This window comes from Lithobates pipiens, unplaced genomic scaffold (genome assembly GCF_037356315.1).
Source record: "Lithobates pipiens isolate NorthernLeopardFrog02 unplaced genomic scaffold, aLitPip1_a1.2 Scaffold_8, whole genome shotgun sequence".
Taxonomy (NCBI): Eukaryota; Metazoa; Chordata; class Amphibia; order Anura; family Ranidae; genus Lithobates; species Lithobates pipiens.
The window spans coordinates 118,722,253-118,749,345 of record NW_027507903.1 but is presented as its reverse complement, the minus strand read 5'-3'; the positions used below and the strand labels follow the sequence as shown (position 1 = coordinate 118,749,345).

Genomic DNA, 27,093 nt, shown 5'->3' with positions numbered 1-27,093 from the left:
GGCTGGGGTTAGCTGTGATAAGTGATCCAACAAGCGCTTTATCACGCACGGAGCCAGACCAGGAATCATCCTCACTGTCTGAACGGTCCTGGTCAATGACAGAACAGGGGTCACCAGCCTCAGCAGGGCCTGAGTCTACATCACAGCTCTCCCCTGAGGACGGAGGGGGCAGGGGCCGTTTTTTTACCCCCTTTGCACCCACGCACCACCTCGGCAACAAACGTATTATGTACTGCCGACAAAGCATCCAGAGGCACTGCACTGTCTGCAGGCGAACCGGTTGCAATTGCCTGGATTTTGGGGGAAGAAACACCAGTTTCTGAAGCCATGCTGACCCTACCCTGTCTGCCACCTGTTGGGGACTTAGGACAGTGATGGTCCCACCCTCCTAACTGATGTAGGCTGAAGGGCACCCACTGCAGGACTCACCACTCTGACCGAGTTCTGCGCCGTCCAGATAGGTGTGCCTGTGTCAGCTCCCAGATGCATAAGAGACAAAACCTCTCTGTGCTGAGCGCCTCTGTATAGCGATGAAGCTGAAAAACGTGTTCAGGCTTCAACAAACTGGCCGCCGAGCTCCCAGTATAAAGGACATAACCACAGGGAAAATGGTTATGTCCGGACTCTTACCGGACTACAGCAAAATGGAGAGAGCATGTTGCTCCCTGGTCACACCAAAAATGGCTGTCGAACACTGTATGCATTGAAGAACAGTGAAAAAACAGGCAGAGAAATGGCGGTAAACAGAGCTGCAGTGATCAGCAGACACAGCCTCCAGACACCCAGGGCAGTCACCACTCCATGTGGGAGCCCCCCCCCGGGAGCCCTTGCCTATGGCGCACAAAGCATGCCCCACAGGGAAGGGGAGAGGGAAGATAGGGACAGGGAGAGAAGAGAGGGACTCCCGAATCGACCTCCCAGGGAATGCCCAGCTGCTCAGCCCCACCAAGGCAGGGAGAGCTGTACTTACCAGTCCTGAAGAGCTGGGAGACATTCCATCACAGACCAAATCTTACCTTTTTTTTTTAAACGAGACATTTCATAAGAAAAATGTAAAAATTTCTTAGAAAAACTCCACTGTAATAGCACCCTGCCAGTAAAACTTTATGGCTTAAAAATACCAAAGTACTGGACCCCGGGGTCCAGCTCTCTAAAAAGAAAAGCGTTACAGGCAAAACCCTGTTTCTTCTGCCAAGAGGCGCAAATACCATTAAATTCGGCCTAAAAGAAACTTCGAATGGATCCGGCTGCATAGTTAGCCCCAGCAACGATTGCTCCAGTGGAGCTTAGCACAGCACATCTTCACTCGTGACCAACACCTTAGACACTGGCGAACTGAAGTACTCCCGGTATGGGAGGGGTTATAAAGGGAAGCAACTTCCCGTTTAGGGTGTGTCAGTATCTAGCACCTGAAGGTGGCCTATAACCCACATAGTAATTACTATGGCTCTGTGTCCCATGATGTATGATTAAAGAATGAGGCAATTTAACAGTCATGATAAAAAGGCTACAACATTTTTTAAGCAATAAAATTCTGTGCATGTACAATCTGGAGATCTGACGGGTCACATATTTCATGGCATCTACACACAATAGTAGGGGCAAGGGCAAGAGCCCTAGCTGTGAAGATTAGGACTATCTATACTAGGAGAAAGTCCATCATTGATTCCTCCAGCCCAGGTAGCCATAGTTTGAGCCGTCACTAGGGTGGGAATTGCCGGCTGTGTGGCACAGAGCCTATCTGCACACAGGAGGATTCATGTGTTTGACTGAGCCATTCTAAGTCCAGCCCTAAGTCCAATTTAGAATCTCTGGCGAGACTTGAAAAATGCTGTTCACAGACGCTCTCCATCCAACCTGACAGAGCTTGAGCTACTTTGCGAAGAAGAATAGGCAAAAATTTCACTCTAGATGTGCAAAGCTGATAGAGACATACCCAAAAAGACTTCCAGCAGTAATTGCATTGAAAGGTGGTTCTACAAAGTATTGGCTCAGGGGGGCTTTGTATGTACCACTTTGTGTTGGTCTCACACATAAAATCCCAATAATATACATTTACGTTTCTAACATAATGTGGAAAATTTCAAGGGTTATGAATACGGTTTCAAGGCACCGTATAAGGATACAGGCTACAGGAAAAATTGAGTAGGAATCCTTGAAAAAAATAGGAAATTCTTCTCCAAAAAAGGCAGCCATGACCTAAATATACTAGCAAAACAGAGCCTCAAATTGTGGGTGGGGCTATATGGGAACACTAGGGGATAAACCCAGCAAAGCTTTTCGTCAGTGTCCAATCACCTGAAGGTAGCAGTACAACATCCTTGGTCTATAAATTCCTGTGTCCTGAACTGTACAATAATGATATAGCGTTTATCTGTGGGCTCTGGCTGACTGATAATTAGGAAAATTATAGGGTTCCAGCAGTAACTATATATTATTGTTTAATAGTCTATTTGAAAAAATGATTCTATTGTTACATTTACTGGGCATTACTGGTTAGTCTACACATTAGGCTTTAATTATTTTATTTTCATTTTAAGTATTCCTGGACAATTCAATATTACCGTCTCGCCCGGAAGAGGTTTCAACTGTCTATCTGTGGCAGCCATCTTAGCATCCTGCAGCTCATTCTTTAGCGTCTGAACAGCATTCAAGGCTGAATCAATTTCCATAGGTCCACAAGCTTCATGGGCCTGTAAAACATAATATGGTTCCACTAGAAGAAGAAGACAAGGGCAAAGGCATTGTGATAACCGTGTCACCATCCAGATATCTTACCTTCTGTGCCGCTGTACGTAGCTCAGCCAAGCTTGTTGCAAGATTTTTCGCACACTGACCTAATTGCATGGCTGCTGCCTGATCAGTCACTGTGGGCACTGCAGCCTTAGCAGAAGCCACCATTTTACTGCCAGGCTGTATTAAAAATAAGAAAGGAGAAAACAAGTGAATTATGGTGTACTTGGATTTGTAATCTGTTAAATAATCTGTTAAATGTTACAACATCAAAATGACTGACATTTGTAATGTGAGAAATAAGCCATCTCATAAATCCTTAAAGTTATATCATAGTTCAAACCCCAATTTGTACTATGGTAGCTTTAAGCAAAAAAAAAAAAAAAAAAAAAGACCACCAGCGGACTTTGAAGTGTGCTAAGCTTTGTTCAGTCATTCCGTTTGATACAGCTTTGTGGAAAACTGGAGGCATATCAAAAAGGGAAAAGTAGAGTGTGGGGGGGATTTATCAAAGCTGAAATATCCAGAATATGGAGCAGTTGTGCATGGCAACCAGTTTCTATTTTCCATTTTTGCAGCTTAACTGAATAAGCTAAAGATAAAAGATGATTGGTAGCCGTGCACTAGTTTTGATAAATTCCCCCCAGTGTGTTATTAGCAAGGATAGACAAATTAATTTTAAAGGTATCACTGCAGCATTTACCCGAAACATTGAGCTGGATAAACACATTTTGAATTTTTAACCATTTCAATGGTTGTATTGTATATACAAATTTGTAAAGTCATGCTTTAGTAAAGTGGTAGAGAATTGCATTTTGTTCATGTTCTATTAGAAAATATATTAATGCAACCTTTGAGAAAAAAAAAAAAAAAAAACTTCAGCAGGACATATACCTGTAAAAATTCTAATCGAGTCACTATTTAAAGTTGAGTTTATAAGACTGGATAAAAAGAAGCATACAACTGTTGGTAAAAAGCAGTTTCTTAACATCTCTTATGTCCACCTAACAGCCAACTCGATATTTTGGAATAGTCCTAATTTTCTTAGGTTTTACTAATAGTAATATTTCTAACCGTCGGACATAGGCTCCAGGATTTGCTGATAGTAGTGTCCATTTACTTTTAGGCCTTATGTACACGGGACGTTTTTACAACCTCTCCTGAATGATTTAACTTGACAGATAGTAACCCACATTTAAAAACGTCTGTTTTCCCGCGTTTGAATGCAGCATTTTGGCACGTTTGCATTTAGAATCGTTTGAAAAAAATATATATTTTTTTAAATAGCCAAAAATGAAAAACGCCTGTAAACGAAACGCAGCTAAACGTGAGTTACCGCGTTTAGGAGCGTTTGGCACTTGAAATGTCTCCAAACTCAGCGTCTGAACAAATTTTTTTGCTAGAAACGACTATAAAATAACCCTGTGTACATGTACTGATAAGATAACAGAGGAGAGTTCGGGAGCAGTTGATAAAAATGCCCAACTGCTCCTAAATGTCTGTTTAGCAGCAGCAATGTACATGAGGCCTTAAGGTGGGTACATACAGACTGAAACTGCCTGGTTCAGCAGGAACCAGCCAAATTGTGGCCCATGTGCACAGCTTCTGTCCAATGGTCCTGCTGTAAAACCAGCATTGGGGAGATTCCCAGTGGCCAAGATAAAAAGATACTTCAAAAGAGATCCCTGAATCAACATTGTTTGTGTTGATGCAGGGAGTCTGTCACTTTAGTTTTCATTCAAACTGCTGGGGTTGAATGAAAGGCTGAGCGTGCATATCCTGCTTTACTTGCACAGCATTTCCACTGTGCCACTGGAAGCCGCACAACCCCACAACATAACACATCCAAGCACTATGATAAAATGTTTGCAAGGAGTCGTTTTCTTTAAATGCCCTTTTTCCTATAAAAGTAACCACTAAAATAGGATTTTTAGGTCATACTTATCTGTAAAATCCTTTTCTTTGCATACATCATGGGACAGTCAGGCTGATATTAATTACCTACTGGGTTATACTTCATCGTTAGGTGAATGGACACTGGTAGACCAAAGGTCTTCAGACAGGAAGAGATATCCTATATAACCTCTCCCATACAGGAAGCACTTCAGTTTTGTAGCTAGCACTGAATCCACCATAAAGAGGGGTAGGATCTCTGTGTCCCATTATGTACTCAAAGAATTTACAGGCAAGTATGATGTAAAAATCCTATTTTCTTTTTCATTCATCATGGGACACAGAGTCAGGCTAATATTCATTACCTGCTGGGACATCCCAGAGCAATAGCCTTGAGGGGAGGGAGACACCCTGCCAAACAATAGCCATCAGACCTTTTACGGCAGCCTGCAGTAAACTGCAGCCGAAAGCTGAATCCTCAGCTGCTCGAACATCCACTTAATAAAATTATGTGAATGTATGCACTGAAAACCAGGTAGCAGCCTTACAAATTTGAGCCACAAGTACCCAAAGGCGAAAAGCCCAGGAGGTTCCTACACCCCTGGTAGAATGAGCTCTCACCCTAATGGGAGGAGCTTTGTGTTTCAGACCATAGGCCTAAATGACTCAACTGGCAATGGAAGCTTTGGAAGCTGCCTGTCCCTTCTTGGGACCTTTTTTTTATTTTTTTCCCAAAAGTATGATCCTCGTATCTCCACAGATCTAGACAAATAAACCTTGACTACCCGGACAACGTCCAAAGAATGCAGGCGTCTCTCTTCTGCCGAATGAGGCTGAGAGAAAAAAGAAGGCAAAAAAATGTCCCGATTTAAAATGAAAGGCCGACACCACCTTTAGCAAAAAGGATGGAACAGGTTGTAACACAACTCTGTCATGCTGAAGGATCAAGTACGGTTGCCTGCATGAAAGGGCCGCCAACTCAGACACCCTTCTAGCTGAAGTGATAGCCATCAGGAAGGCTAGCTTGCGTGACAGCAAGTCTAATGCAATTTCCTTATTAGGTTCAAATGGTTATTTTTGTAACACAGACCAAGTTCAAGTCCCAAAGACACTTAGCTGACCTAATGGGGGGACAAGTGAGTTGCCCCTTGCATAAAGGTTCGGATCAGTAAATGGGAGGCTAAAAGCTTTTGGAAGAATACTGATAGGGCAGAAACTTGACCTCTGATTGTACCCAAAGCTAATTTGATTTCCACAGCTATAGAATAAAACCAACGAGGTAAACGCTGCACTAGAGAAAACAGTCAAATAGTAAAAAACTGCCAGCACCGTAAAGCCTGATACCAAACTCCAAATAGAAATTAAAAAATGTAAGTGCAGCGCTCATTGATGATAAGAGATTAAAGTGAAAAATCCGTAATAAACGGCATATAACTGAAAAGATTCCCACTTATACACTCAAGATAATGTTATATACTCTATTGTACAAATATAAATTGAAATCAATAAAAAATTATTTTTATAGACTAAGCGTAATGGTGAAAAAACTCTTAGAAAAAAGACTAAAGCAGACACCAAAAGAAAAAATGATAATATATTTGTGTGAGTAACGTAATCACTAAATCTTAAAAAACTATGCATTAATCACTTAACAACCGGCCCATAGTCGAATGATGGCTACAGGGAAGTTGTTTAACTCCGAGAGGCAGTCATATGACGTCCTCCCAGAATTCCGCTCTTGCGCGCCCCAGGGGGCACGCACTAGAAAGCATCCGTGACCGCCGGCATCACGGATCACGGTAAACGGCCGCTCATCCCTTGTGAATGAAAAAAAATGTATTACTGCCATCTTGTGGCCAAAAAGGATATCCAAACTGAGCTGATGGTACGTAGCAGAGGGGGAACGAAAGAAAGAGAAGACACCGTGTTTACAATCATAATACTAAACTCAAAATTATTAAGTAAAAATTATAATATAAAAAAATCCATAAAATTCAAATGAAGAGGAAAAAAAAATATTTTAAAAATTATATTATGAATTAATAAAACAATTAATGTCCCATTCGACATTGAGACCATGGGTTATGTAAGATTGCATAATAAAAATCCATTTGGTTTCCATTCTAGAGATGGCTCTAATTTTATTTGTACCCCTCTAATGAGGTTGGAGTTTATCCAAGGCTACAAATAATGTCCCTTTCAGTTTTTTATTGTGATATTTAGCATAATGCCTAGATAAATTGTGCTTACTAAAACCACGCTTTATATTCCCTATATGCTCAGACAAACGGACACGTAAGGCTCTCTTGGTACTGGACGTAATATATATGTATACCACTCTTGTGGATCTTGGGTAAGTAGTAAATCACCGGTACCCTAGGTGCTGAAGGCACTAAAAACTATTTTTATTTTTTATTAAGCACACCTGACCGGAAACCCTCATCAATTAAAGTTAAAAGTTCTCGTTTATACTTTTGGGTGGGGTTACATCCCAATTTTGTGTAAGTTACATTATTTGACAAGAGTCTATTGATCTCATCCAGATAATTGCTTTTGTTCAAAACAACCACCCCACCACCTTTATCGGCGGGATGTATAATAATGTCATTGCGCGCACAGATCTGCTTTACATTATGTTGGAGATCATTCTTATACCTAGATGTTTTGAGAGCAATCAGGTCTTTTACCACCATCTCTTTAAATACTTGAATAGAGGGGGCTATGAAACCTGGAGGATTGAACAATGAGGCATTAGAAAGATTAGTATGCCTAATTTGAACCATACTTCCAATCCCCCAACACACTGGGAGGCCGAGAATTGGTTCCTAAATTGTGATTTTGAGTAGAATTAGTGGACGTCATAGTGGTGTTTAGATATACGTTTGTAGACATCACCTGGCTTTGATTACCAATTGGATTCAACAAAAAGTGTCTCTTAACATTCATCTTACGAATAAACTTTTGCATATCAATGAATGTCTCAAATTTGTTGAGTCCCCGAGGGGGTGCAAATTTGAGTCCTTGACTAAGGACAGTCTGTTCACCTTGTGAAAGCTGAACAGAACTCAAATTAAAAACCCCACTGATGTTCACCGTCTACTTCTCTTTGGACCTGATCCTCCTCCCCCCTCTGATGCCCCTCTTTCTTCGTACCCCCTTTTTGGCCTGATATTGTCCTAGGGAAAAAAAAACGAGTTTGTTCTGTAACTGTACCAATATATTTGATTACCAACAGGCCCAAATCTTAAACTTAAGATTCCTGGATAAGGGGTGTAACGAGAAGGAAATTAATGACATCATAGAGAATGTTGGTTATATGGAGAGGGAGCCCTTGCTTGATGGATCTAAAAGGGCCAATTTGGTAGGGGACAATAGATTTGCTTATTCTTTGGTAACTGGTTATTCTAACCAACATTTTTTAGTTAGAAAGATTCCCAAGAAACACTGGAATCTATTAAAGAATTATAAAGTATTTGGTCCTATTCTTCCTGATCGCCCTGTTATTTATAGAGGAGCACCCTCCTTGCATCAAAGAATTGCCCCGAATGTGGTAGATCCCTCCAAAGCCATCTCTTTTTTCCAAACCATGAATGGGTTCTACCCCTGTAGAAAATGTGACATCTGTCAAATCAATTCTTTTAGAGGACGCAGATGTGAAACATTTCAATAGACTCAAACCAAATCATATAACATTGAATCATTTATCACATGCTCTTCTTCAATGCCCGTGCTCTAAACAGTATATTGGACATACCATGAGAGCCTTACGTGTCCGTTTGTATGAGCATATAGGGAATATAAAGCGTGGTTTTAGTAAGCACAATTTATCTAGGCATTATGCTAAATATCACAATAAAAAATTGAAAGGGACATTATTTGTAGCCTTGGATAAACCCCAACCTCATTGGAGGGGAACAAATAAAATTAGAATGGAAACCAAATGGATTTTTATTATGCAATCTTACATACCCCATGGTCTCAATGTCGAATGGGACATTAATTGTTTTATTAATTCATAATATAATTTTTAAAATATTTTTTTTTCTATTCATTTGGATTTTATGGATTTTTTATATTATAAATAATTTTGAGTTTAATATTATGATTGTAAACACGGTGTCTCCTCTTTCTTTCGTTCCCCCTCTGCTACATACCATCAGCTCAGTTTGGATATCCTTTTTGGCCACAATATGGCAGTAATACATTTTTTTGCATCCCATTCATTCACATGGGGTACCATCAGTTAAAATGGTGTTCTTTCCGTGTGTCTATCTCCACACATGGAGTTGCCAGCACTCAAGATGGCGCCGCGTGACTATATAAAGTTCATTCGGAATGACAGCGCCACTGGCCAATACCCAGACGTCCTATCGTGACGAAACACGTAGGGAGAAGCCTGTGGCGGTGACATCATTATGTTTGTTATCCGGAGATTGATGGGATTTAGTTGGTAGGCGGACGGAAGCCTGCGGAGACGCCGCAAATTCCGAGACTGTTTACCAATACGTTGCTTGACGATGTTTTATCTTGTAAGTGCAATTATTTTATTTTATTAAATCTTGTATAAAATACTACGCTATGGAAGCCTTTTCTGCTTTTGTCTCATGAGCGAAACAGTTTTTCTTCAAGTGCAGGAGCCGATATAGGTTGCGGGGGAGATCTAATTTTTTCCCCTAACGCTTGGAGCGACTATCTGTATGGTAGTCATTTATTGCTGGTAAGAGGCTTTGATACTCACCTTGGTGCGATTTATCTTGGATTTGGGATCTTTTCACTGCTGTCATGTTTGGAACAACTTTTGCACTTTATGGACTGTTTCATGTATTAGGCTGAGAATTGACCAATACGCTGTCCTATATTATTCGTCTGGAGCATTATTTTGCACTCTTTCATGATTTTTTTCACATATTAGCATGTGTTTTTTTATTAATGCTTTTTTTTAAGATTTAGTGATTATGTTACTCACACATATATTTCTTATTTTTTCCTTTGGTGTCTACTTTTTTTTCTAAGAGTTTTTTCACCATTATTCTTAGTCTTATAAAAATAATTTTTTATTATTATTAATTTCAATTTATATTTGTACAATAGAGTATATAACATTATCTTGAGTGTATAAGTGGGAATCTTTTCAGTTATATGCCATTTATTAGGGATTTTTCACTTTAATCTCTTATCAATTAGCGCTGCACTTATATTTTTTAATTTTTGATTTCCACAGCTGACTGTAGAAAAAATAATTCTCTCAATAACATATTTCATAGAATGCGATTTTTTGGCTTCACACCAAGCAATACAAGTCTTACAGACCTTATGATAAATCTTCCTAGTGATAGCTTTTCTAGCATTCACTAGAGTAGACACCACTGGTCCCGAGATGCCATGGTCCTTCAATAGTCATGATGGTTGTTGGTTGAGCTGCTTCAATAGCCATGCCATCAAATTTAAAGACTGTAAATTGGGGTGGAATATAGGATCCCAAGACAGTAGATCAGGGCGATGTAGAAGTGTCCATGGCCCGTCTATTGTCAGTCTCACAATCTCCAGAAACCAGGGCCTTCAGGGCCAGGCTGGTGCCACCACAATGACTGGAATCCCCTCTCTCCTGCGCAACAAATGTGGAAGGAGAGGGATCGGAGGGAAAGCATAAACCACGGAGTACTGGCACTATGGAACTATCAGAGTATCTGCTCCAATTGCCAGAGGATTTCTTGTTCGAGACACCAACTGCTGTAGCTTTTTGCTGAACCTTGATGCCAGTAGGTCGACTTCTGTCCATCCCCAACGTTGGCAAATTACCTGGAACACCTCTGGGTGTAGGGACCATTCCCCCGGGCAGATCTGCTGGCGGCTGAGATAAAATGCCTTCCAGTTCTCTACTCCCGGGATATGGACTGCCGATATAATTGGCACATGTCCCTTTGCCCAGGCTAGTATGTAGTTCACGTCCAAGTTACCAGGAGAGAAGATTTTGCCTTTCGCAGGTTCTGATCCTGCAACCACCAGTTTACGCTTAAGCATGCCTGAAGAGATAAGCACACTGGATAATCCAGGGCTTTTCTTCCTCTGTTCCAAGCCAACAAGATGTCTTGTTGGAAAGGCCTGGGATGGAACTGGGCATAGGGCACCGCCTCCAAGGAATATACCCATCCTCCCTAGAAGACTCATACAGAGCTGAATAGAGGGTTGTCTGGTGCCCTTTATCTGATACACCTGATCCTTCAGGGCACAGATCCTTACAAGTGGCATTAATACTTTTGCTTGGACCGTGTTTAGAATCAGATCTAAATATCTTAGACTTTGAGCTGGTCTCAAGGCTGACTTTTCGGTATTTATGATCCAGCCTAAGCTTTTCAAATAACTCACTGTGTATATTATGCTCTGTTCTAGAGCCTGTATGGAGTGATTTCTGAGCAGGTGATCATCCAGATACCCAAGCACCAGGATTCCTTGGGCCCTTAAAAGAGCCAGAACTGGTGCTAGGGCTTTGTGAACACCCAGGGAACTGTAGCAAGCCCGAAGGGTAGACGGAAATGATGAACTGCAAAACATAGGAACCTCTGATGAGGTTGAAATATAGGCACGTGTAAGTAAGCATCCTTTATATCGATGAAGGTTAAAAAGTCTCCACCCTGGAGTGAGGTTACTACTGAGCCGACAGACTCCATCCCAAAGGATTGCATCAAGAGATACTTGTTCAGGGACCTTAGGTCCAGAATGGGCCTTGTGTCCCAGTTTGGTTTCTGAACCCTAAAAAGGTTTGAGTAAAACCATGTGCCCCTTTCGGGTACCAGAACCTCTAGAATCACTCCTTGATGCACTAGATGATGTAGTGCCTGAAGCAATAAGTCTTTTTGGAGGATCCGAGGAAACTCTGGATCTTAGAAACTTCTGAGGGGGCCCACCCTGTAACTCCATCTTGTAATCGGGAGATATAACTGAGGAGACCCACTCGTCCTGAATTGTTGTTTTCCAAATGTCCACAAAGTGGAGCAGCCTTTCCCCCACCTGATGGAGTGGGTGTTCCCTCAAAAGGAGGGTTTGGTGCTGGGTTTATATGAATTTTGGACCCAGGGCCTTTTCTGGCCCCAGCCTTGTGGTTTGCCCCTGGCCCTAGTGCCATGTTTTCGGCGGAACAGCCTTGACACTGAGACATTGTGATCACTGAATAAACATTCTCCCTGAAACAGGAAACCTGCCAATAACTTTTTTACAAGGAAGCTCAGATGACCGGTTCTTAATAAAAGTTATAAAAGCCATAAAAGTCTGCGCATATGTACAGACAAGAGAGCCAGATGAGAAACCTGCTGTAATGAATCCTTTAAAGCATCAACAGCAAAACACAGCGCTTGAGGAACATTGTCTTGCTTACAAGCAGATCATCCTCCTGGTTAGGCCTATCAAGCTGTTTGACTTGATCCTTTAGGGACTGGCAAATACCAATTACTGCAACAGCTGGCTGAATAGCTGAACTGGCCAAAGAAAAAGGAAGCTTTTAATAATAATTCCAATTTCTTGTCAACAGGGTCTTTAAAGCCCTGTGCATTATCTACCAGACAAGTTCTTGTTTAAGGAAGAGACTGCTGCATCTAAGGCTGGCATGCTCCATTTTTTTATGAACTTTTCACCCATGGGATATAAAAGGGAAAACCTTTTAGGAGGCAAAAAAGTCCTGTCAGGATGTTCCCAATCAGCATACACCGCCTGACCTGAAAAGGTCTCAAGAGATCCCAAAGAGGACCAGGGGGGCTCAGTCACCTCTGCAAAAGGCAGAACGAGTCAGGATCAAAAGCATCTGCGACTGAAAGGCATACATCGGCTGGATATCTTCTTGTCCAAATTGCGCAGAGGCAGACTCATCTGCCGAGCACTCCACCGAATCCTGAGTATTCAGCTTTTCCCCATATTCAACCCATTCCTGCTCCAAACTAGGAGTCTCCAGGGAGGGTTATCTTTCATGCTTCCTGTGCTCTAACCTGGTCAGGGCTGAGGACAGTTCATCCTTAGTGATAAAGGGTAAAGCAGCAGTGTTGACTGTAGGCACAATATCAGATAAGCGCAGCGGCTCAGATTGCCCGGGAGCTCTGGTTCATCAGGAACTACCGATGACATAGGTGTGCCCTTCCCTATGGTGTTAGTCCCACTCCTCTTTTTGGAAGACATTCCATGCCTGTAAACACTTGGGTGTAGTTAAAAACACCTCAGAAGGAAGACCATTTAATAGAGCTCACCAAGCACCTATGCAACAATCCTGCTAAGCACCTTTAGCCTGCCAAGCAACACCCGGTGACTCACATAACAGGCTAAGGAAAATGAACCACTGCAAGTGTCTGTTCAGAGCCTGCTCTGTCCCAAAGCTGCCTTCCCGAAGCACCACATGCTTGGCCTGCACAGCTTAACCAATTGCTTACTGGGCACTTAAACCCCCCTCCTGCCCAGACCAGTTTTTATCTTTCAGCGCTGACGCAATTTGAATGAGAATTGTGTGGTCATACAACACTGTACCCAAATGAAATGTTTAGCATTTTTTCACACAAATAGAGCTTTCGTTTGGTGGTATTCAATCACAGCTGGAGTTTATATATTTTGCTAAAGAAAAAAAGATGGAAAATTTTGAAAAAAATAAAAATCATGTTTCATAGTTTGTTATAAAATTTTGCAAACAGGTCATTTTTCTCCTTCATTGATATGCGCTGATGAGGTAGCGCTGATGAGGTAGCACTGGTGGGTACTGATAGGGCGGTACTGATGGGGACAGATAAGGTGGTACTGATGGGGACAGATAAGGAGGCACTGATGGAAACTGATGGGTGGCACTGAAGGGCACTGGTAGGCGACGTTGATGGGTGGCGCTGGTGGGCACTGATGGGCTGTACTGTTGTGCACTGGCAGTGACACAGGTGGGCACAGTTGAGCTGGCGGCAGCACTCCTTAATCAAGACTGATGTCCCTCTTACAGAAGCCAGTGATCAGCTTTTTTTTTCTTCTCGCGTTATCAGCGTAAGGAGACAAAATATCCGATTACTGGCTCTGTTTACATCACACGATCAGCTGTCATTGGCTGACAGCTGATCACTTGGTAAAATTTGCAAACAGGTAATCTTTCTCCTAAATTGATATGCGCTGATGAGGCAGCACTGGTGGGCACTGATAGGCACAGATAAGGTGGTACTAATGGGGACAGATATAGAGGCACTGATGGTCACTGATGGCCACTGATGGGTGGCACTGAAGGGCACTGGTAGGCACTGATGGGCTGCACTTTTGTGCACTGGCAGTGACACAGATGAGCTGACGGCAGCTCTCCTTGATCAGGACTGATGTCCGGCTTACAGAAGCCGTGAACGGCTTTTTTTTTTCTTCGCGTTATCAGCGTAAGGAGAAAAAATAGCCGATTACTGGCCCGGTTTACATCACACGATCAGCTGTCATTGGCTGACAGCTTATCACTTGTTAAGGGGTTGGGATCGACCCCTTATTACGATCTGTGATCAGCCGAGTCTCAGACTCGCTGATCACAGAGCGCGCAGGCTGCTCGAGCGTGGGAGGACGTTTGACGCCCTCCCGGCAAAAGTAGGTCCACGCTGTAGCTCTCATTCGGCTATAGCGTGGATTTGAACAAGTTAAACAAGCTGGGTGTGCGCCGAAACCTTCTATGCGTGTGTGCGCACACATGTGCGCGGTCTAGCCAAACGGGCTGACCATGCGACGCAAATCTTCATGCACCCAGATAAAGGCTACAGTGCATGTGCGGGAAAAGCCGTGTGTGACATGGCTGCCAAACTGCTGAGCCTAGTGACGCTCTTTCTTGTGAATGCACATGCGCCATGGTGAGCCAAGGCGAAATGGTGGTGCGCCATCATACAGGTAAAAACAGCCAGACACAAGCAAATAAAGGTACACTTTGCAAACACCCACAGCTAGCCCAGAACTCCCCCTGATGGTCACTGCCTTTAGCTAGCTTGACTGATTGTTACAATCACTGGGACTCCTCACAATAATAAAATAAAGGGGTTTCACTTACCCATCAAGGTGCAGTGCCACTTAGAAGCTAAGGGCCCAATCTTCACCTTTTCCACGGCGAGTTCCTGTCAGTTGGACCTTCAAGGACCTTTCATGTTTAGGGCCCACTCCCTTGGACCTGTACAGCACCCTGCAGGAAATACCTTAGCGCTGTAGTGTCAAGAATTTCTACTGCGCAGGGCCCAGCGCCGGAGGCCACGTTACAGGCAAAACCTCGTAGGATCTAGAGTCCTTTTTGCAAGGCTTGGGGTACCAAGCTCGAGCACCAGAACATACTTAAGTTTCGGTTATATATTTGACATCCTCTACATTTTATATATGTACAAACTGTTAGTTTTTAGATATGAATTCTGTCTAGACTGTATTAACCTTGACAGGATATCAAATGAGACTTAATGTGTATTTATAAGGAGAAAATTTTTTGTTTTCTTTTAAATTTTGATTGTTTATAATATTAATTCTCTCTTTTTTTAAATAAAAAAATATCTTCTTGAATATGTCGGTTGTTTTTACAACTGTCTTTTGTGCCTAAAAAGTCCAATTGAACCTACACTTTTCTTTGAGGTCTTTTATGTGAAGGTTCTTTTATTTTTATTTTATTTTTATCCCCAAAAAAATTATTATTATTTTTTTTTTCTTCCCAAATTCCCTATTTTCCTAAAAAAAAATTCTCTCTCCAAAGTTACAACTAGGACGTGGCATTCAAATGTTTTGACCTTTCAGTGTATCCACAGACACCACCCTGTGATAGATACACACCCTCATTTAAATATTCTTGTAAAAAGGTGCAAAGGGGTTTGTCAGCGTCTAAGTCTGGCAGCAGGTCGAGCAGGCACATCTTCGGGTCTAAGGTAGCAGGAGAGCCCATCTGATCGTGCAGGAAGCGTATCACCTGTATCCAGTATGCTTGGATGGTTGTGCAGGACAAGATAAGGTGATAGAAAGAGCCTGGGGCATGGTCGCATAGGCGGCATCCTGGGTTGTACATGGGTTTGAAACGCGATAACCTCTGAGTCGTCAGACATGTCCTGTGTATAATATACAACTGCTTGAGGCGGTCCGATAGTCTGTGAGAAACTTGTTTTTTAACGTCCCCCAAGATTTCATCCCATTCCTCATCCTCAATTATTCCAACGTCCACCTCCCATCTAGCCTTAGCAGCGTAAGCCAACGCCACAGCGTCAGGGAGACGGATGGCGGAGTATAGGGTACAAATTAATTTGGCTGGCTCAGCTCCTGTAAATTATGTCTACTATAGAGGGGACTGTTAGGGAAGGGTTGGAGCCAGCAAATTGAGTTTGTATGGCATGTCGGAGTTGTAAGTACCTGAAAAGGAAATAGTTGGGAAGTGAGAACTCATCCTTCAGCGTTTGGAATGTTTTAAGCCCCATGTTGGTCATAATTTGGTGTATGTACAAGATCCCGTGATGTATCCAAACCGCAGGGTCTGGAATGGACAATAGATCGGGCAGGTGTGTGTTAAACTAGAGAGGGGTATGAGAGTGAATCTTTGGGGTCCCTAGTTTTTGTAGTGCAGTCCGCCATATCCTCCGGTGATGTGTCAACATGTCTACTTTGTGTTGGGAGGGACGCCTTGGCAATGGGGCCCTGAGGACTGACTGAAGTGGGGTATGGGCTGAGTTGTCAGGGTGTGTACAGAGTAATAATCGGTATCTTGGTAGTTCATTCTTGTCAAAATAATAGAAGTGGGACAAATGGGAGGCAAGATAATAGTCCTGAAAATTTGGAAGAGCAGCTCCTCCCAATGTCACTGGGTTCTTCAGAATCCTCCAAGATAATTTGTGTCTGCTATGACCCCATACAAACGAATTAAGAACTGATTTAATTGTTTTGAAATGTTTTTGTGGTATATACAGGGGGGCATGCCACACCAAGTAGAGTATCTTTGGGAGGACTATCATTTTGACCAGACTGATGCGTCCCATAACACCCAGGGGTAGTCTGGCCCGAGTTTGTGTCTTTGTCTTGATCAGGGTGTACAGGGGTTCAATATTCAGGGGTGCATAGTCTTTCAGCGATCTAGTGACTTGCACTCCAAGGTACTTAATCAAAGAAACCCTAGGGAGAGTCAGAGGGGGGGGAATGATCAAGCGGGAGGATCTGGGACTTAGACCAATTAATACAAAGACCCGAGTGGCTACCAACGCATTCTATGGAGTGAAGGGCTGCAACAAAGGAGGGACCCGAGTCAGCTAAGTATAGAAGCGTATCGTCAGCGTACATCCCGATCTGTTCTTCCATATTCCCTATCCTAAGCCTGCGGATGCTGGTGTCTGCACGAACCATGATGGCAAGTGGCTCCACAGCCAATGCGTACAGCATGGGGGAAAGGGGGCAGCCTTGTTGGGGTTCTTTCTCCAGCAGGAATTGGTCTGAGAGCCATTCGTTTACAAACACCTTAGCCTTTGGGGATTGATACAGGAGTTGAACCCAGCGAATAAAGTTGGGGCCAAGTCCAAATCCCGAGGCACTCCCACAGGTAGTTCCACTCCACGGAGTCAACGGCCTTGGCGGCATCCAAGACCTCCACAATCCTTGACCCCGACTTCATCATGGGACCCCTGAATGTTCTTAAGTAAGCGGCAAATGTTCATAGCAGTGTTCTGGTCAGGCAGGAGGCAAGAATCTTAGCCAGTATTTTAATGTCAACCTGTAGTAAGTTAATAGGTCTATACGATTCCGAATATTTGGAGTCCTTACTGGGCTTGGGAATTATTACAATTTGGGCTTCTCGCATAGAGGAGGGTAGGATTCCTAAGTCAAATATGGATTTATACAGGTCATGGAGTTTAGGGGTTAAAATTTCAGAGTAGGTGGCTTCAAATGCAAGTGGCAAGCCGTCCGATCCTGGTGCTTTAGAAGTGGCCAGGCAAGAGATGGCTTCGGAAATATCCTCCTTAGTGATGGGAGCCTCTAAGGCCGCGTACACACGGGCGGACTGTTCGCCCAACTTTGTCCGCTGAACAGTGTTTCAGCGGACAGTCCGCTCGTGTGTGGGCTTCAGCGGACAGTTTCAGCGGACAGTCTGACGAGCAAAGTTTTTCGGAATTTCCGTAAGACAGTCCGCTGAAACTTGGTTTCAGCGGACAGTCCGCTCGTGTGTAGGCTTGTTCGACAAACTAAGTTTCGCGCATGCTCAGAAAGGATTTACACGGCGAAGGTTGCATTGCAGTGTATTGGACGTCGAATTTCTCGTCCCGTCGTAAGTGCCGTTCACGTCATCGCGCACGCTTTCAGCGGACTGTTCGTTCATCGTGTGTGGTCAAGTCCGTTCATGCAAATTTTGAGCGGACTGTTTGTCGGATTGTTTGACGAACAAAGTTGGGCGAACAGTCCGCCCGTGTGTACGCGGCCTAAGAGTTCACGTTGAGTGTCTGACAGTTTAGGAAATGTAATTCTTGCTAAGTAATCTCTGGTATCTTGGGGAGTGTGGGTTACCCGTGAGGTGTAGAGTGCACGATAAAATCTCGCAAATTCCTCTGTTACTTGTTGTGGATCCATAATATCTTCCCCTGGCCGTCCGTCAATGACACCACCACCGGGGCACGCTAGTCTAAATGAGCAAGATACGCAAGCAGTTTGCCAATCTTTCTCCATACTCAAATATCCTTTGCCTACAGAAGATGCTCTGCTTGGCCCTCTCAATATGCAGTTGGGAGACCTGTCGTGACTGAACCTTGAGATTATTGGCATTGCTGGGCGAGGGGTCTCGGTGAAACGCCTCCTCCAGGACCTGCAGGTGTTCCGCAACTGCAGTCTGTTAATACGCGTGGAGAGCAGGGAGCAGGCGTGAAGCTTAAATGTCTCCCACACTATTTCGTACATAGCTGAGTCCCCGTTGGCTGTAAAATAATATTGTAATTCCGTGGGGATGTCATCCTGGTCCTGCAAAGCAGTCAACCAAAATGGGTTTAGCCGTCAAGGAGGAGGGGGAGAGGCCTTCAAGAGTTGCATTGTAATCCAGTAGGGGGTGTGATTCGAGAGAATTCTCAGAGCAAAGACCACATCTCCCAGTTTAGATGTCAGGGTCCTTGAGATGAGAATGAAGTTGATTTGCGACATGTGTTATGGCTAGTTAAGAAGCACGAAAAAACTTTAGCGTAAGGATGTTTGTGGCGCCAAGTGCCTACTAGAGCAAAGTCGGTCAAAATGCGGTGCAGTCTGGTATGGGCCGGCAGGTCAATAGGGGGGTCCAGCTTGGCCATTCGGTCTAGAGCGGGTGTGAGGTTCATATTAAAGTCCCCCATCCACAGAGGGGTATTGAGCCATAAAGGCAATGCCCTCCTTAATTACAACTGAATTGTACAGAGAGGGGACATAGTAGGCTAACATAAGGATAGGGAATCCATTAATAGTGGCGTGTATAAATACATATCTGCCCTGCCGGTCTTTTTGGAGTAGCACCAGGTCAAACGGCACTCTTTTAGCGATTAGGACCGATACTCCTCTGGAATATGAGGTGTGAGTGGCATGACATGCCCAACCTATCCAGGGCTTTTTGAGTGAGGATTGAAGATGGCCCGTAACATGGGTCTCAACGAGTGTGACAATATCAGCACACTGGGACTTAAGGAATGTCAGGGTGGCTGTGCGTTTGATCTTATTATGTATACTTCTAACATTCCATGTGAGGAAATTTAGAGAACTCATGGGAGGTATAGGGTGCATATAATAGACCACAGTTGAACCAGAGCCCACAGAGCAGACATAGCCACAGCGGATAGCGTAAAACACAGTAACGACCAATAACCATAGTGCATGTATGAGAATAACATAGTACCTTTAGCATAAGTAAACATTTGTAAACCCGGTGGTGTGAAAAAAAACAATAACCACAACATTTCCCCTCCCACCCAGTCCAGCACCACCCCAACTTGGCATGGACATTGTACACCATAACCAGGTATCAACAGGGGACATCCAATGTTTGGGATCCATTGGAGGCAAGGGACTTAATTTCAGAGGAGCATAGATACCCATAATAAAAAGAAAAAACAAAACAAAAGGGGAGAAGCAAACGGTCAAGCAAATGAGGGATGAAAAAGCACACAAAGATCCTAGGGCGGCGACTTCTTCTCTGAGAAGTGCACGGGGAGTAGGAGCCACACAGGCGTAGCGCCATTACGGCTGTGCAGGGGGGAGCTCCATCTGCCATCGGGATGGTAGACAAAATAAGGTAGAAGAATTGTTAATGACGTTTGATCTACGGTCTTCAGCCGTCATTGCTCAGGTGTAAGGAAAATGGGGATCCTGAGTTAGTAGGGTCACCCGGAGACAGTAGGTATGTTGCGAGGACCAGCACAGGGCAGGAAAAGATTTCCAGGTCTGTCCCCTGCTCCTGCAAATTACATATGTACGTGGTGTGCCCATCAAGGGGCTAGTCATCAGAATAACAGCAGGCAATATCGTAGGCACATGGGGGAGCAGGTGGGAAGAAAGGAGAAGTATTCACATCTTGCTGATAGGATGGTATGGTCAGTCCCCACGTTCCTTCTGATTAATCCAAGTGGACGCCAGCGCAGGGTCCTCAAAAAAGTGGGTTCGGCCCTCGTATTCCACACGAAGCTTCGCAGGATATAACATAGCGTATTTGAGGTGTAGCATTCAAAGGCGTCGTTTGACATCCTGAAATCTGGACCGCTGGCGTTGTACTTCTTTGGAGAAATCCGGAAATACTGCCAAATGCGTGTTGGCATGGGGGATATTCCCCCTCTCCCTGGTCAGACAAAGGATTTTGTCGTGGTCCCTGAAGTTGAGTAAGTTCGCTATCAGGGTGCGTGGTGTGGCCCCCTTGGGGAGGATGGGCAGGAATGCGATTAGCTCTCTTCACCGCAAACTTCACCAAAAATGCATCTCTTCCGAAGGTGGATGTCAGGAGATTTTCAAGGAAGCTCGTCGGATCGTTGCCCTCAGCTGCCTCAGGGAGGCTAATAAAGCGGAGATTACATCTCCGGAGCGGATTCTCCATGTCGTCCTGTTTCACGCTGATCTGTTGCAGCTAGCGGCGCACATCGTCAGTGGTATGTTGCAGGGGGTGTAGGATGTCTTCTGCTCTGCTAATGCGGGTCTCTGTCTCCGCCCCACGGTCCCGCAGGGCAGAGTGATCCTGCCGGATAAGGGACACATCAATTTTAACCTCCTCAATTTTGGCGGTAAGCGTGCTCTGGCACAGAGCAATAGCATCAAGCACCTTATTAGTGACCGTCGTAGAGTGTTCCGCATCCGAGGAGGCGCGGGCGCCATTTCCGGCCTGCTGGTCCGCTTTGAGGCAGCGGTACTTGGCAAGCTTGTCAGCAGCCTCAGAACTCTTTTTAGGTGGAGACATGTTCCAGAAACAGCACGGGGTGGTCTGGGGTATACCAATATGGCCGCTGCTTGCTAGGCCAGACCTTTAATGTCCCCTCCCATAGCCGCTGTAGAATGACACAGTAGAGGCTTTAAGTAGCGGCCAGGTACCTGTAAGGGCCGATGACTGCAGCTGGAGACAACCGGCTCAGGGTAGTCAGGGAGCCGTGTAGAGTCTGCACAGTTCCACAGTGAGTGGAGCAAGATGGCCACCACTCCAAGGCCCGGGTCAGTTCTAGAGGCCACCCCACTGGCCGCTGCGGGGTAAATAGGCACTGTGTGATGGTCTGTAGGTGTCCTAGGGGCAGTATCAAGGTGCTGTTGGTCCCGGGGAAATCAGGCAGGCCGAGCTGCACTGGCCCCAGCGGGTGTAGCAAGACAGCCAACGCTCTGGGAGCTAGGCTGGAGCTGCGGACTGTCCCACCAGCCACCACAGGGCAAACAGGGATCACACTGGGGGCCACAGGGGATCCGGTGGCCGCAGCAGATAATAAATAGTTTCCAGGTGGTCAGGCAGGCCAGGGAGACTCGCGGGGGCTGCTGCTGGGTGCAGCAAGATGGCCACCGCTAGGCCGAAGCCGTGGTCTATCCTACAGGGAGCCCCCGGGTGGGGATATCCTCCGGGAACGGCCCGAGCAGCATCCAAAGCGGGCGGAAGGCTCCAAAGATCCTGCGGGGAGAGAGGCAGACCTGCTGAAGAATAGAGGATATGCAGGGTGGGCAGGATGAAAGCAGGATGGTTGATAGAGTATGGACGAGCAGAGCACTACATGCGCCCTACTCCCTTACACTCCAGGCCACGCCCCCAGATTCCCTTAATTTGCATAGATTTCCTCTCACTTCCTGTTTGGCTATGGGGCAGGAAGTGAAGGGAATTTTCTGCAATGGGACAGGAATGGTAAAATACAAAACTGACAGGTGCTATAACCATCCCTTACTCTATCCAAAATGAAAAAGAAAAAGTGTTGCCTATAGTTCTACTTGAATACAAGGAGATTGAACATATTATAGGCAAAGAAATTCCCCTCACCCCTAAGATGTGTTTATTTTTTGCACCTATACCTAATGTACCCACACAGCATATTAGATTAATACACAAACTGTTTAACGCTAAACACTGGATGATAGCTTTTAACCACTTCAGCCCAGGAAGATTTTACCCCTTCCTGACCAGAGCACTTTTTGCGAATCGGCACTGCGCCACTTTAACTGACAATTGCATACGACGTGGCATCCAAACAAAATTGACACCCTTTTTTCCCCCACAAATAGAGCTTTCTTTTGGTGGTATTTGATCGCCTCTGCGGTTTTTATTTTTTGTGTTATAAACGAAAAAAGAGCGTAAATTTTGGGGGGGAAAGCTATTTGTTTTACTTTTTGCTATAATAAATATCCCCAAAAAACATAAAAAAGCTTTTTTCCTCAGTTTTGGCCGATGCGTATTCTTCTACATATTTTTGGTAAAAAAAAAAAAAAATCGTAATAAGCTTATAATGATTGGTTTGCACAAAAGTTATAGCGTCTACAAAATAGGGGATAGTTTTATGGCTTTTTTATTATTCATTTTTTTTTATACTAGTAATGGTGGCGATCTGCGATTTTTATTGGGACTGCGACATTATAGCGGACAGGGCGGACAATTTTGACACATTTTTGGGACCATTGGCATTTTTACAGCTATCATTGCTATAAAATTGCATTGATTACTGTGAAAATGTCACTGGCAGTGAAGGGATTAAATGTATCCTAGTACGTGTTCTAACTGAAGGGGGGATGGGACTGGGCAGGGGAGATGACAGATTGTCTGTTCATACTCTGTATGAACAGATCTGTCCGTTCTCCCCTCAGAAAACCGTAAACCGTGTGTTTACACACACAGATCCCGGTTCTCGGTGTGCACCAAGCGATCGCAGGAGCCCAGCAGCAAGTGACCCCTAGTGACCGTCTATGGTTTCGACTTACCATGATGGCGATTTGCGCAGCCAAGCCGCTGTCTAACCGCGGCGGCTGGTCGGCATGCACTTAATTGGCTTTCAACAGCCCCTTGTTCCCAGGTATTGAATAGAACGGAATAAAACTGAGCGTATCCACCATAAAATCTTTGACTCCATGCACATTTAAAAAAAAAATGCTCCCCTTGGGACATACCGCTTCCTTAAATATCAACAAATATAACCTAAAAATAAATATCAGGATAGAACAAAACTGTGAGGTAAATTATATAACCTGATTGGAAAAATTCATACTTGGATCTCACCACTATTGTTATGTAGTATTGCTATGTTCTTTTTATACGTACCATTGACCTCATATTAAGTACATACTTGCTATATTGGATATACCTATGTTTCTGTTACACATTTGTACTAAACTATGATCTTCTTTAATAATAAAAATCGTTTGTAAAAAAAAAAAAAAAAAAAAAAGACTTGATTGAAAACTACACCTAAAGTAAAACCATGATTCTAAATTCATATAATATAGTTACACTCATATCTATGACATATCTTAAAAGGGGTTGTAAACCTAGGTGTTTTTTCCCCTGCCAGTAACCGGTCCCCCAGCCCCCGTTTTACTTACCTGAGCCCCTCCATCTCCTCGGTGGGGATGTGTTGTCCCTCTCTCCACGGGGTCCCGGCTCTTGATTGGATAGATTGATAGCATTGGCTCCCACTGCTGTCAATCAAATCCAATGATGCAGGCGCTGGGGGCGGGGCTAAGCCCGGCATTTGTGTCTGTGGACGCAAATGCTGGACTTGGGAGCGTGCCTGCAAGGTAACCCCCTTGGGAGATCGCTTCTCCTGGGGGTTATCTGATGTGGGGAGGAGCCGCCAGAGCCGCTGGGGGGACCCCAGAAGAGCAGGTTTGGGGCCACTCTGTGTAAAATAAGCTGTACAGTGGAGGGAAGTATGATATGTTTTTTATTTGAAAAAAATAAATAAAAAAACTGTCCTTTACAATCACTTTAAGGACTGAGCAACACAAACAACATTATCTGTATATACACAATGGTGGGAGGGGGTGCTTTCCATGGTCTGGAGACATTTACTTTGTGTTCCTGCCAGGATCTGCAGTAAAAAATTTGTATTCAGGCACAATATCCCTTTGCTGTAAGAAAAGCTGTACATTTTTATTGGCTGCAGAAAAAACAACATTGTGGACAATATCTTTTCTTATTTTCTCACCTGCAGAAAGTTCTGGCTGGACACAATGAGAGCTAGCTGGGCGCTGAGATCTTCAGCCTGTGCCTGGCTTCCCCGTACTCCTTGGACCAGCTGAGGAATGTTGTCAGCAACAATCTGCAGAATCAGTCATTTAGAATGGTTTATTGGGGCATTTAAATTACTAAAAGTAATAATGAAAATGTCAGCATGTACACAGCACTTTATTTGATTGGACAGATTTTTTTTTATTTTGTACTTCCAGATACAAATTATCTAAAATTCGAAATGACCCTGACAACTGAAGTACCCTACCCTGTGACGAAAGCAACATTATACTTACCTGCCCAGGGCCATTTGTTGGGACTTCAATCTTGTAGCTGAGCTCTTGCAACTGATTGTTCTCATCTCTTTGGGCTGTTTGCATAGTAGGTCCCCACTCTGGCTGCTTTGGTTCTTCCTGCTGAGCTCTAGTTACTGCAGGACAAAATAGCGGCTTAGGGTTCAACAGAAGGAACCATAGTGGTCAGCAGTGGGACCTGCTATTCAACCTAAGGAGGTGAGTAGGAAGTGTAAAATACAATCTCTGCAACAGAGCAAAGTTTTGGGTCACTGGACAGGTAAGCATAATATGCTTTCTGCACAGGGTACTTCCAAATGTAATTTAGTTAAACCAAGGTCACTTTTAAAGGGTAGGTGCACCATTATGTGTACCTACCCTTTTATATGGGTTCTGTACTTATGTTCTGTATTTCCCTCTATAGCAAAAAAATAAAAATAAATAATGATATATACTGTATATTTATATACATACACTGTATATAGAAATAGATTCTTCATAGATTTCTATGGGGAAATCTCATGCGTCCAACTCACGTGTCAGCAGAAAGTTGGGAAAAGTAAGCACTACGTACCCTGACCATTTACAGTATACAATATTGTGAACAAAGCTCTTTAAATAAAATTTCCCTTACCTGCTTACTTAAAAAAAAAAAAAAAAAAAAAAAAAGGTTATTGGACAATGGCATTATGGATTATGGGTTATGGAACTCCATTGTAAAAAGGGTTTTGGCTTGGATTTGGTCGGTTTTGTGTTCCAAAACTTGCACCAAAGGAAGGACAGAGTTTTAGCTTTCAAGATGAAGCCCGAGGAAAGCAATGGGGAACTTTTTTGGGGAGGTAGGAGGACTTCGATAGCAAATGTTTGCCTGAGCTTTTGCTTTGGTACCCTTTCGCCTCATTTTTTCAGCTATCAGTGAGGGTATTCCTCTGTAGGGTACTCCGAGAAGGATGCGAAAATGGAAGCCCGTCTGTGAAGGAGTATGCAGCAACTTGGGTGTTGACTGTCCTGTAGCGAAGACCTCAAGCAAAAATGCGTAAGGAAGTGCCTGAGTACTTTATAAAGGGCTCTAGGCTGAGATGGCAGCAATAGCGTGACTGTGGTGTGAGGTAACCCCAATCATCCACTTGGGATTACGCGCCAAATTATGGGGTTTTTACCTCCAAGTTACAAAAATTCAACACTCCAAAAGTGAATCATTTTCAATCATAATTCCTGATCCTTTTAATCGTAGAAAATGAATACCATTTAGGAAACCTTTAATAATGAGGCTGCAGTATTGGTCCAATACAGGGTAAACCTGTACAATGAAATTACCCGCACTAAATGTGCTAATATTCGGGCTTGCTGCTGCTGTACATGACATAGGTCAAAAAATGGAAAAGGGTGAGGTAGAGATAACAGTGCAAACATGCCTAGGTGCCTATAAAGTGCAAATGCTATGCATAAAAAACAAGCGCAAAAACAATCAAATTGTGCAATATAGTATTAAGCATGTAGCCAGTGAAAGTTCAAATAAACATATGTAAACTTAAAAGTTGAAAAGTTCCTTTCACATATGCTGCTGTGCTGAAAGAAATTAAGTGCTGAAAATAGGTAAACACAGGATCCACCCTGTGTACACACGTTGCACATACTGAGGTAGGTGCCCAAGCAGGATACAGAGCCTGAAGCAATTTACAGGTTGTCCCCACAGCATGGGTCTGGATATGGCTCCAAGGCTTTATGAAGATTGCAGACAACTGTTTTTCTATTAGAGAAAGCTAAGAGTGATTTTTTCCATGAATAAGAAGAGGTCCATCACCTAAAGAGACTTGGGAAAAAAATGGCAGCTTGCAGAAGGGTAGGGTTAAAGGTGTATGCCAAGGGGGTGTGTCCATTGAAGTTTTGCCAGTGTCTAATCACCTAAAGATCCCAGCCTAAAAACTGAATGTCCAGTCTGTCCTGTACTGTACAATTAGTTGACACATTAAGGGCAAGATCTGGTCTTATAAGTAACATGGCTATCATTCTCTATGGACAGGCCCAGCCAACATTCAAAAATTGCAGAGGGTGGCAGAAGAAAACCCAGGTCAGGTAAATGAAATACAGATTGCATTTGAGGACTGTAGTTTTTGCTATTGAATTAAAAGAAAGAACAAGGCTGTAATGCCAGATCTTCCCGGACTTTACTTATTTATTATGTATCAATACCTACTTTTAACAGCTTCAGCCCCAGAAGATTTTACACCCTTCCTGACCAGAGCACTTTTTACAATTTGACACTGCATTGCGCGGTTGTTTGACGCGTACCCAAACAAAATTTGCACCCAAATATAGCTTTCATTTGGTGGTATTTGACCACCTCTGCAGTTTTCATTTTTTGCTGTATAAACAAAAACAGTGACAATTTTGAGGGAAAAAACAAAACAAAAAGCAAAAAAACAAAATCACAATAAGCGATTGGTTTGCGCAAAAGTTATAGTGTCTGCAAACTATGGGAAAGATTTATGGCATATTTTATTTCTTTATTTCTTACTAGTAATGGCAGTGATCTGCGATTTTTAGCAGTACTGCGACGGACAGATCAGAGACTTG

The 27,093-nt window shown here is 43.7% G+C and overlaps 1 protein-coding gene across 2 annotated transcripts in view; it reads right to left on the bottom strand.

Annotated features, from left to right (window-relative positions):
* Positions 1-27,093, bottom strand: part of TLN2 (talin 2) — a 430,025-nt gene that overhangs the window by 151,550 nt on the left and 251,382 nt on the right. For both annotated transcript variants that reach the window (XM_077472779.1, XM_077472780.1), the window contains exons 24-26: positions 24,201-24,314; positions 2,779-2,913; positions 2,565-2,693 (exon numbers count right to left, since the gene is read on the bottom strand). In XM_077472779.1, the coding sequence (XP_077328905.1) occupies positions 2,565-2,693; positions 2,779-2,913; positions 24,201-24,314 (378 nt within the window). The remainder of the gene's footprint in view (positions 1-2,564; positions 2,694-2,778; positions 2,914-24,200; positions 24,315-27,093) is intronic.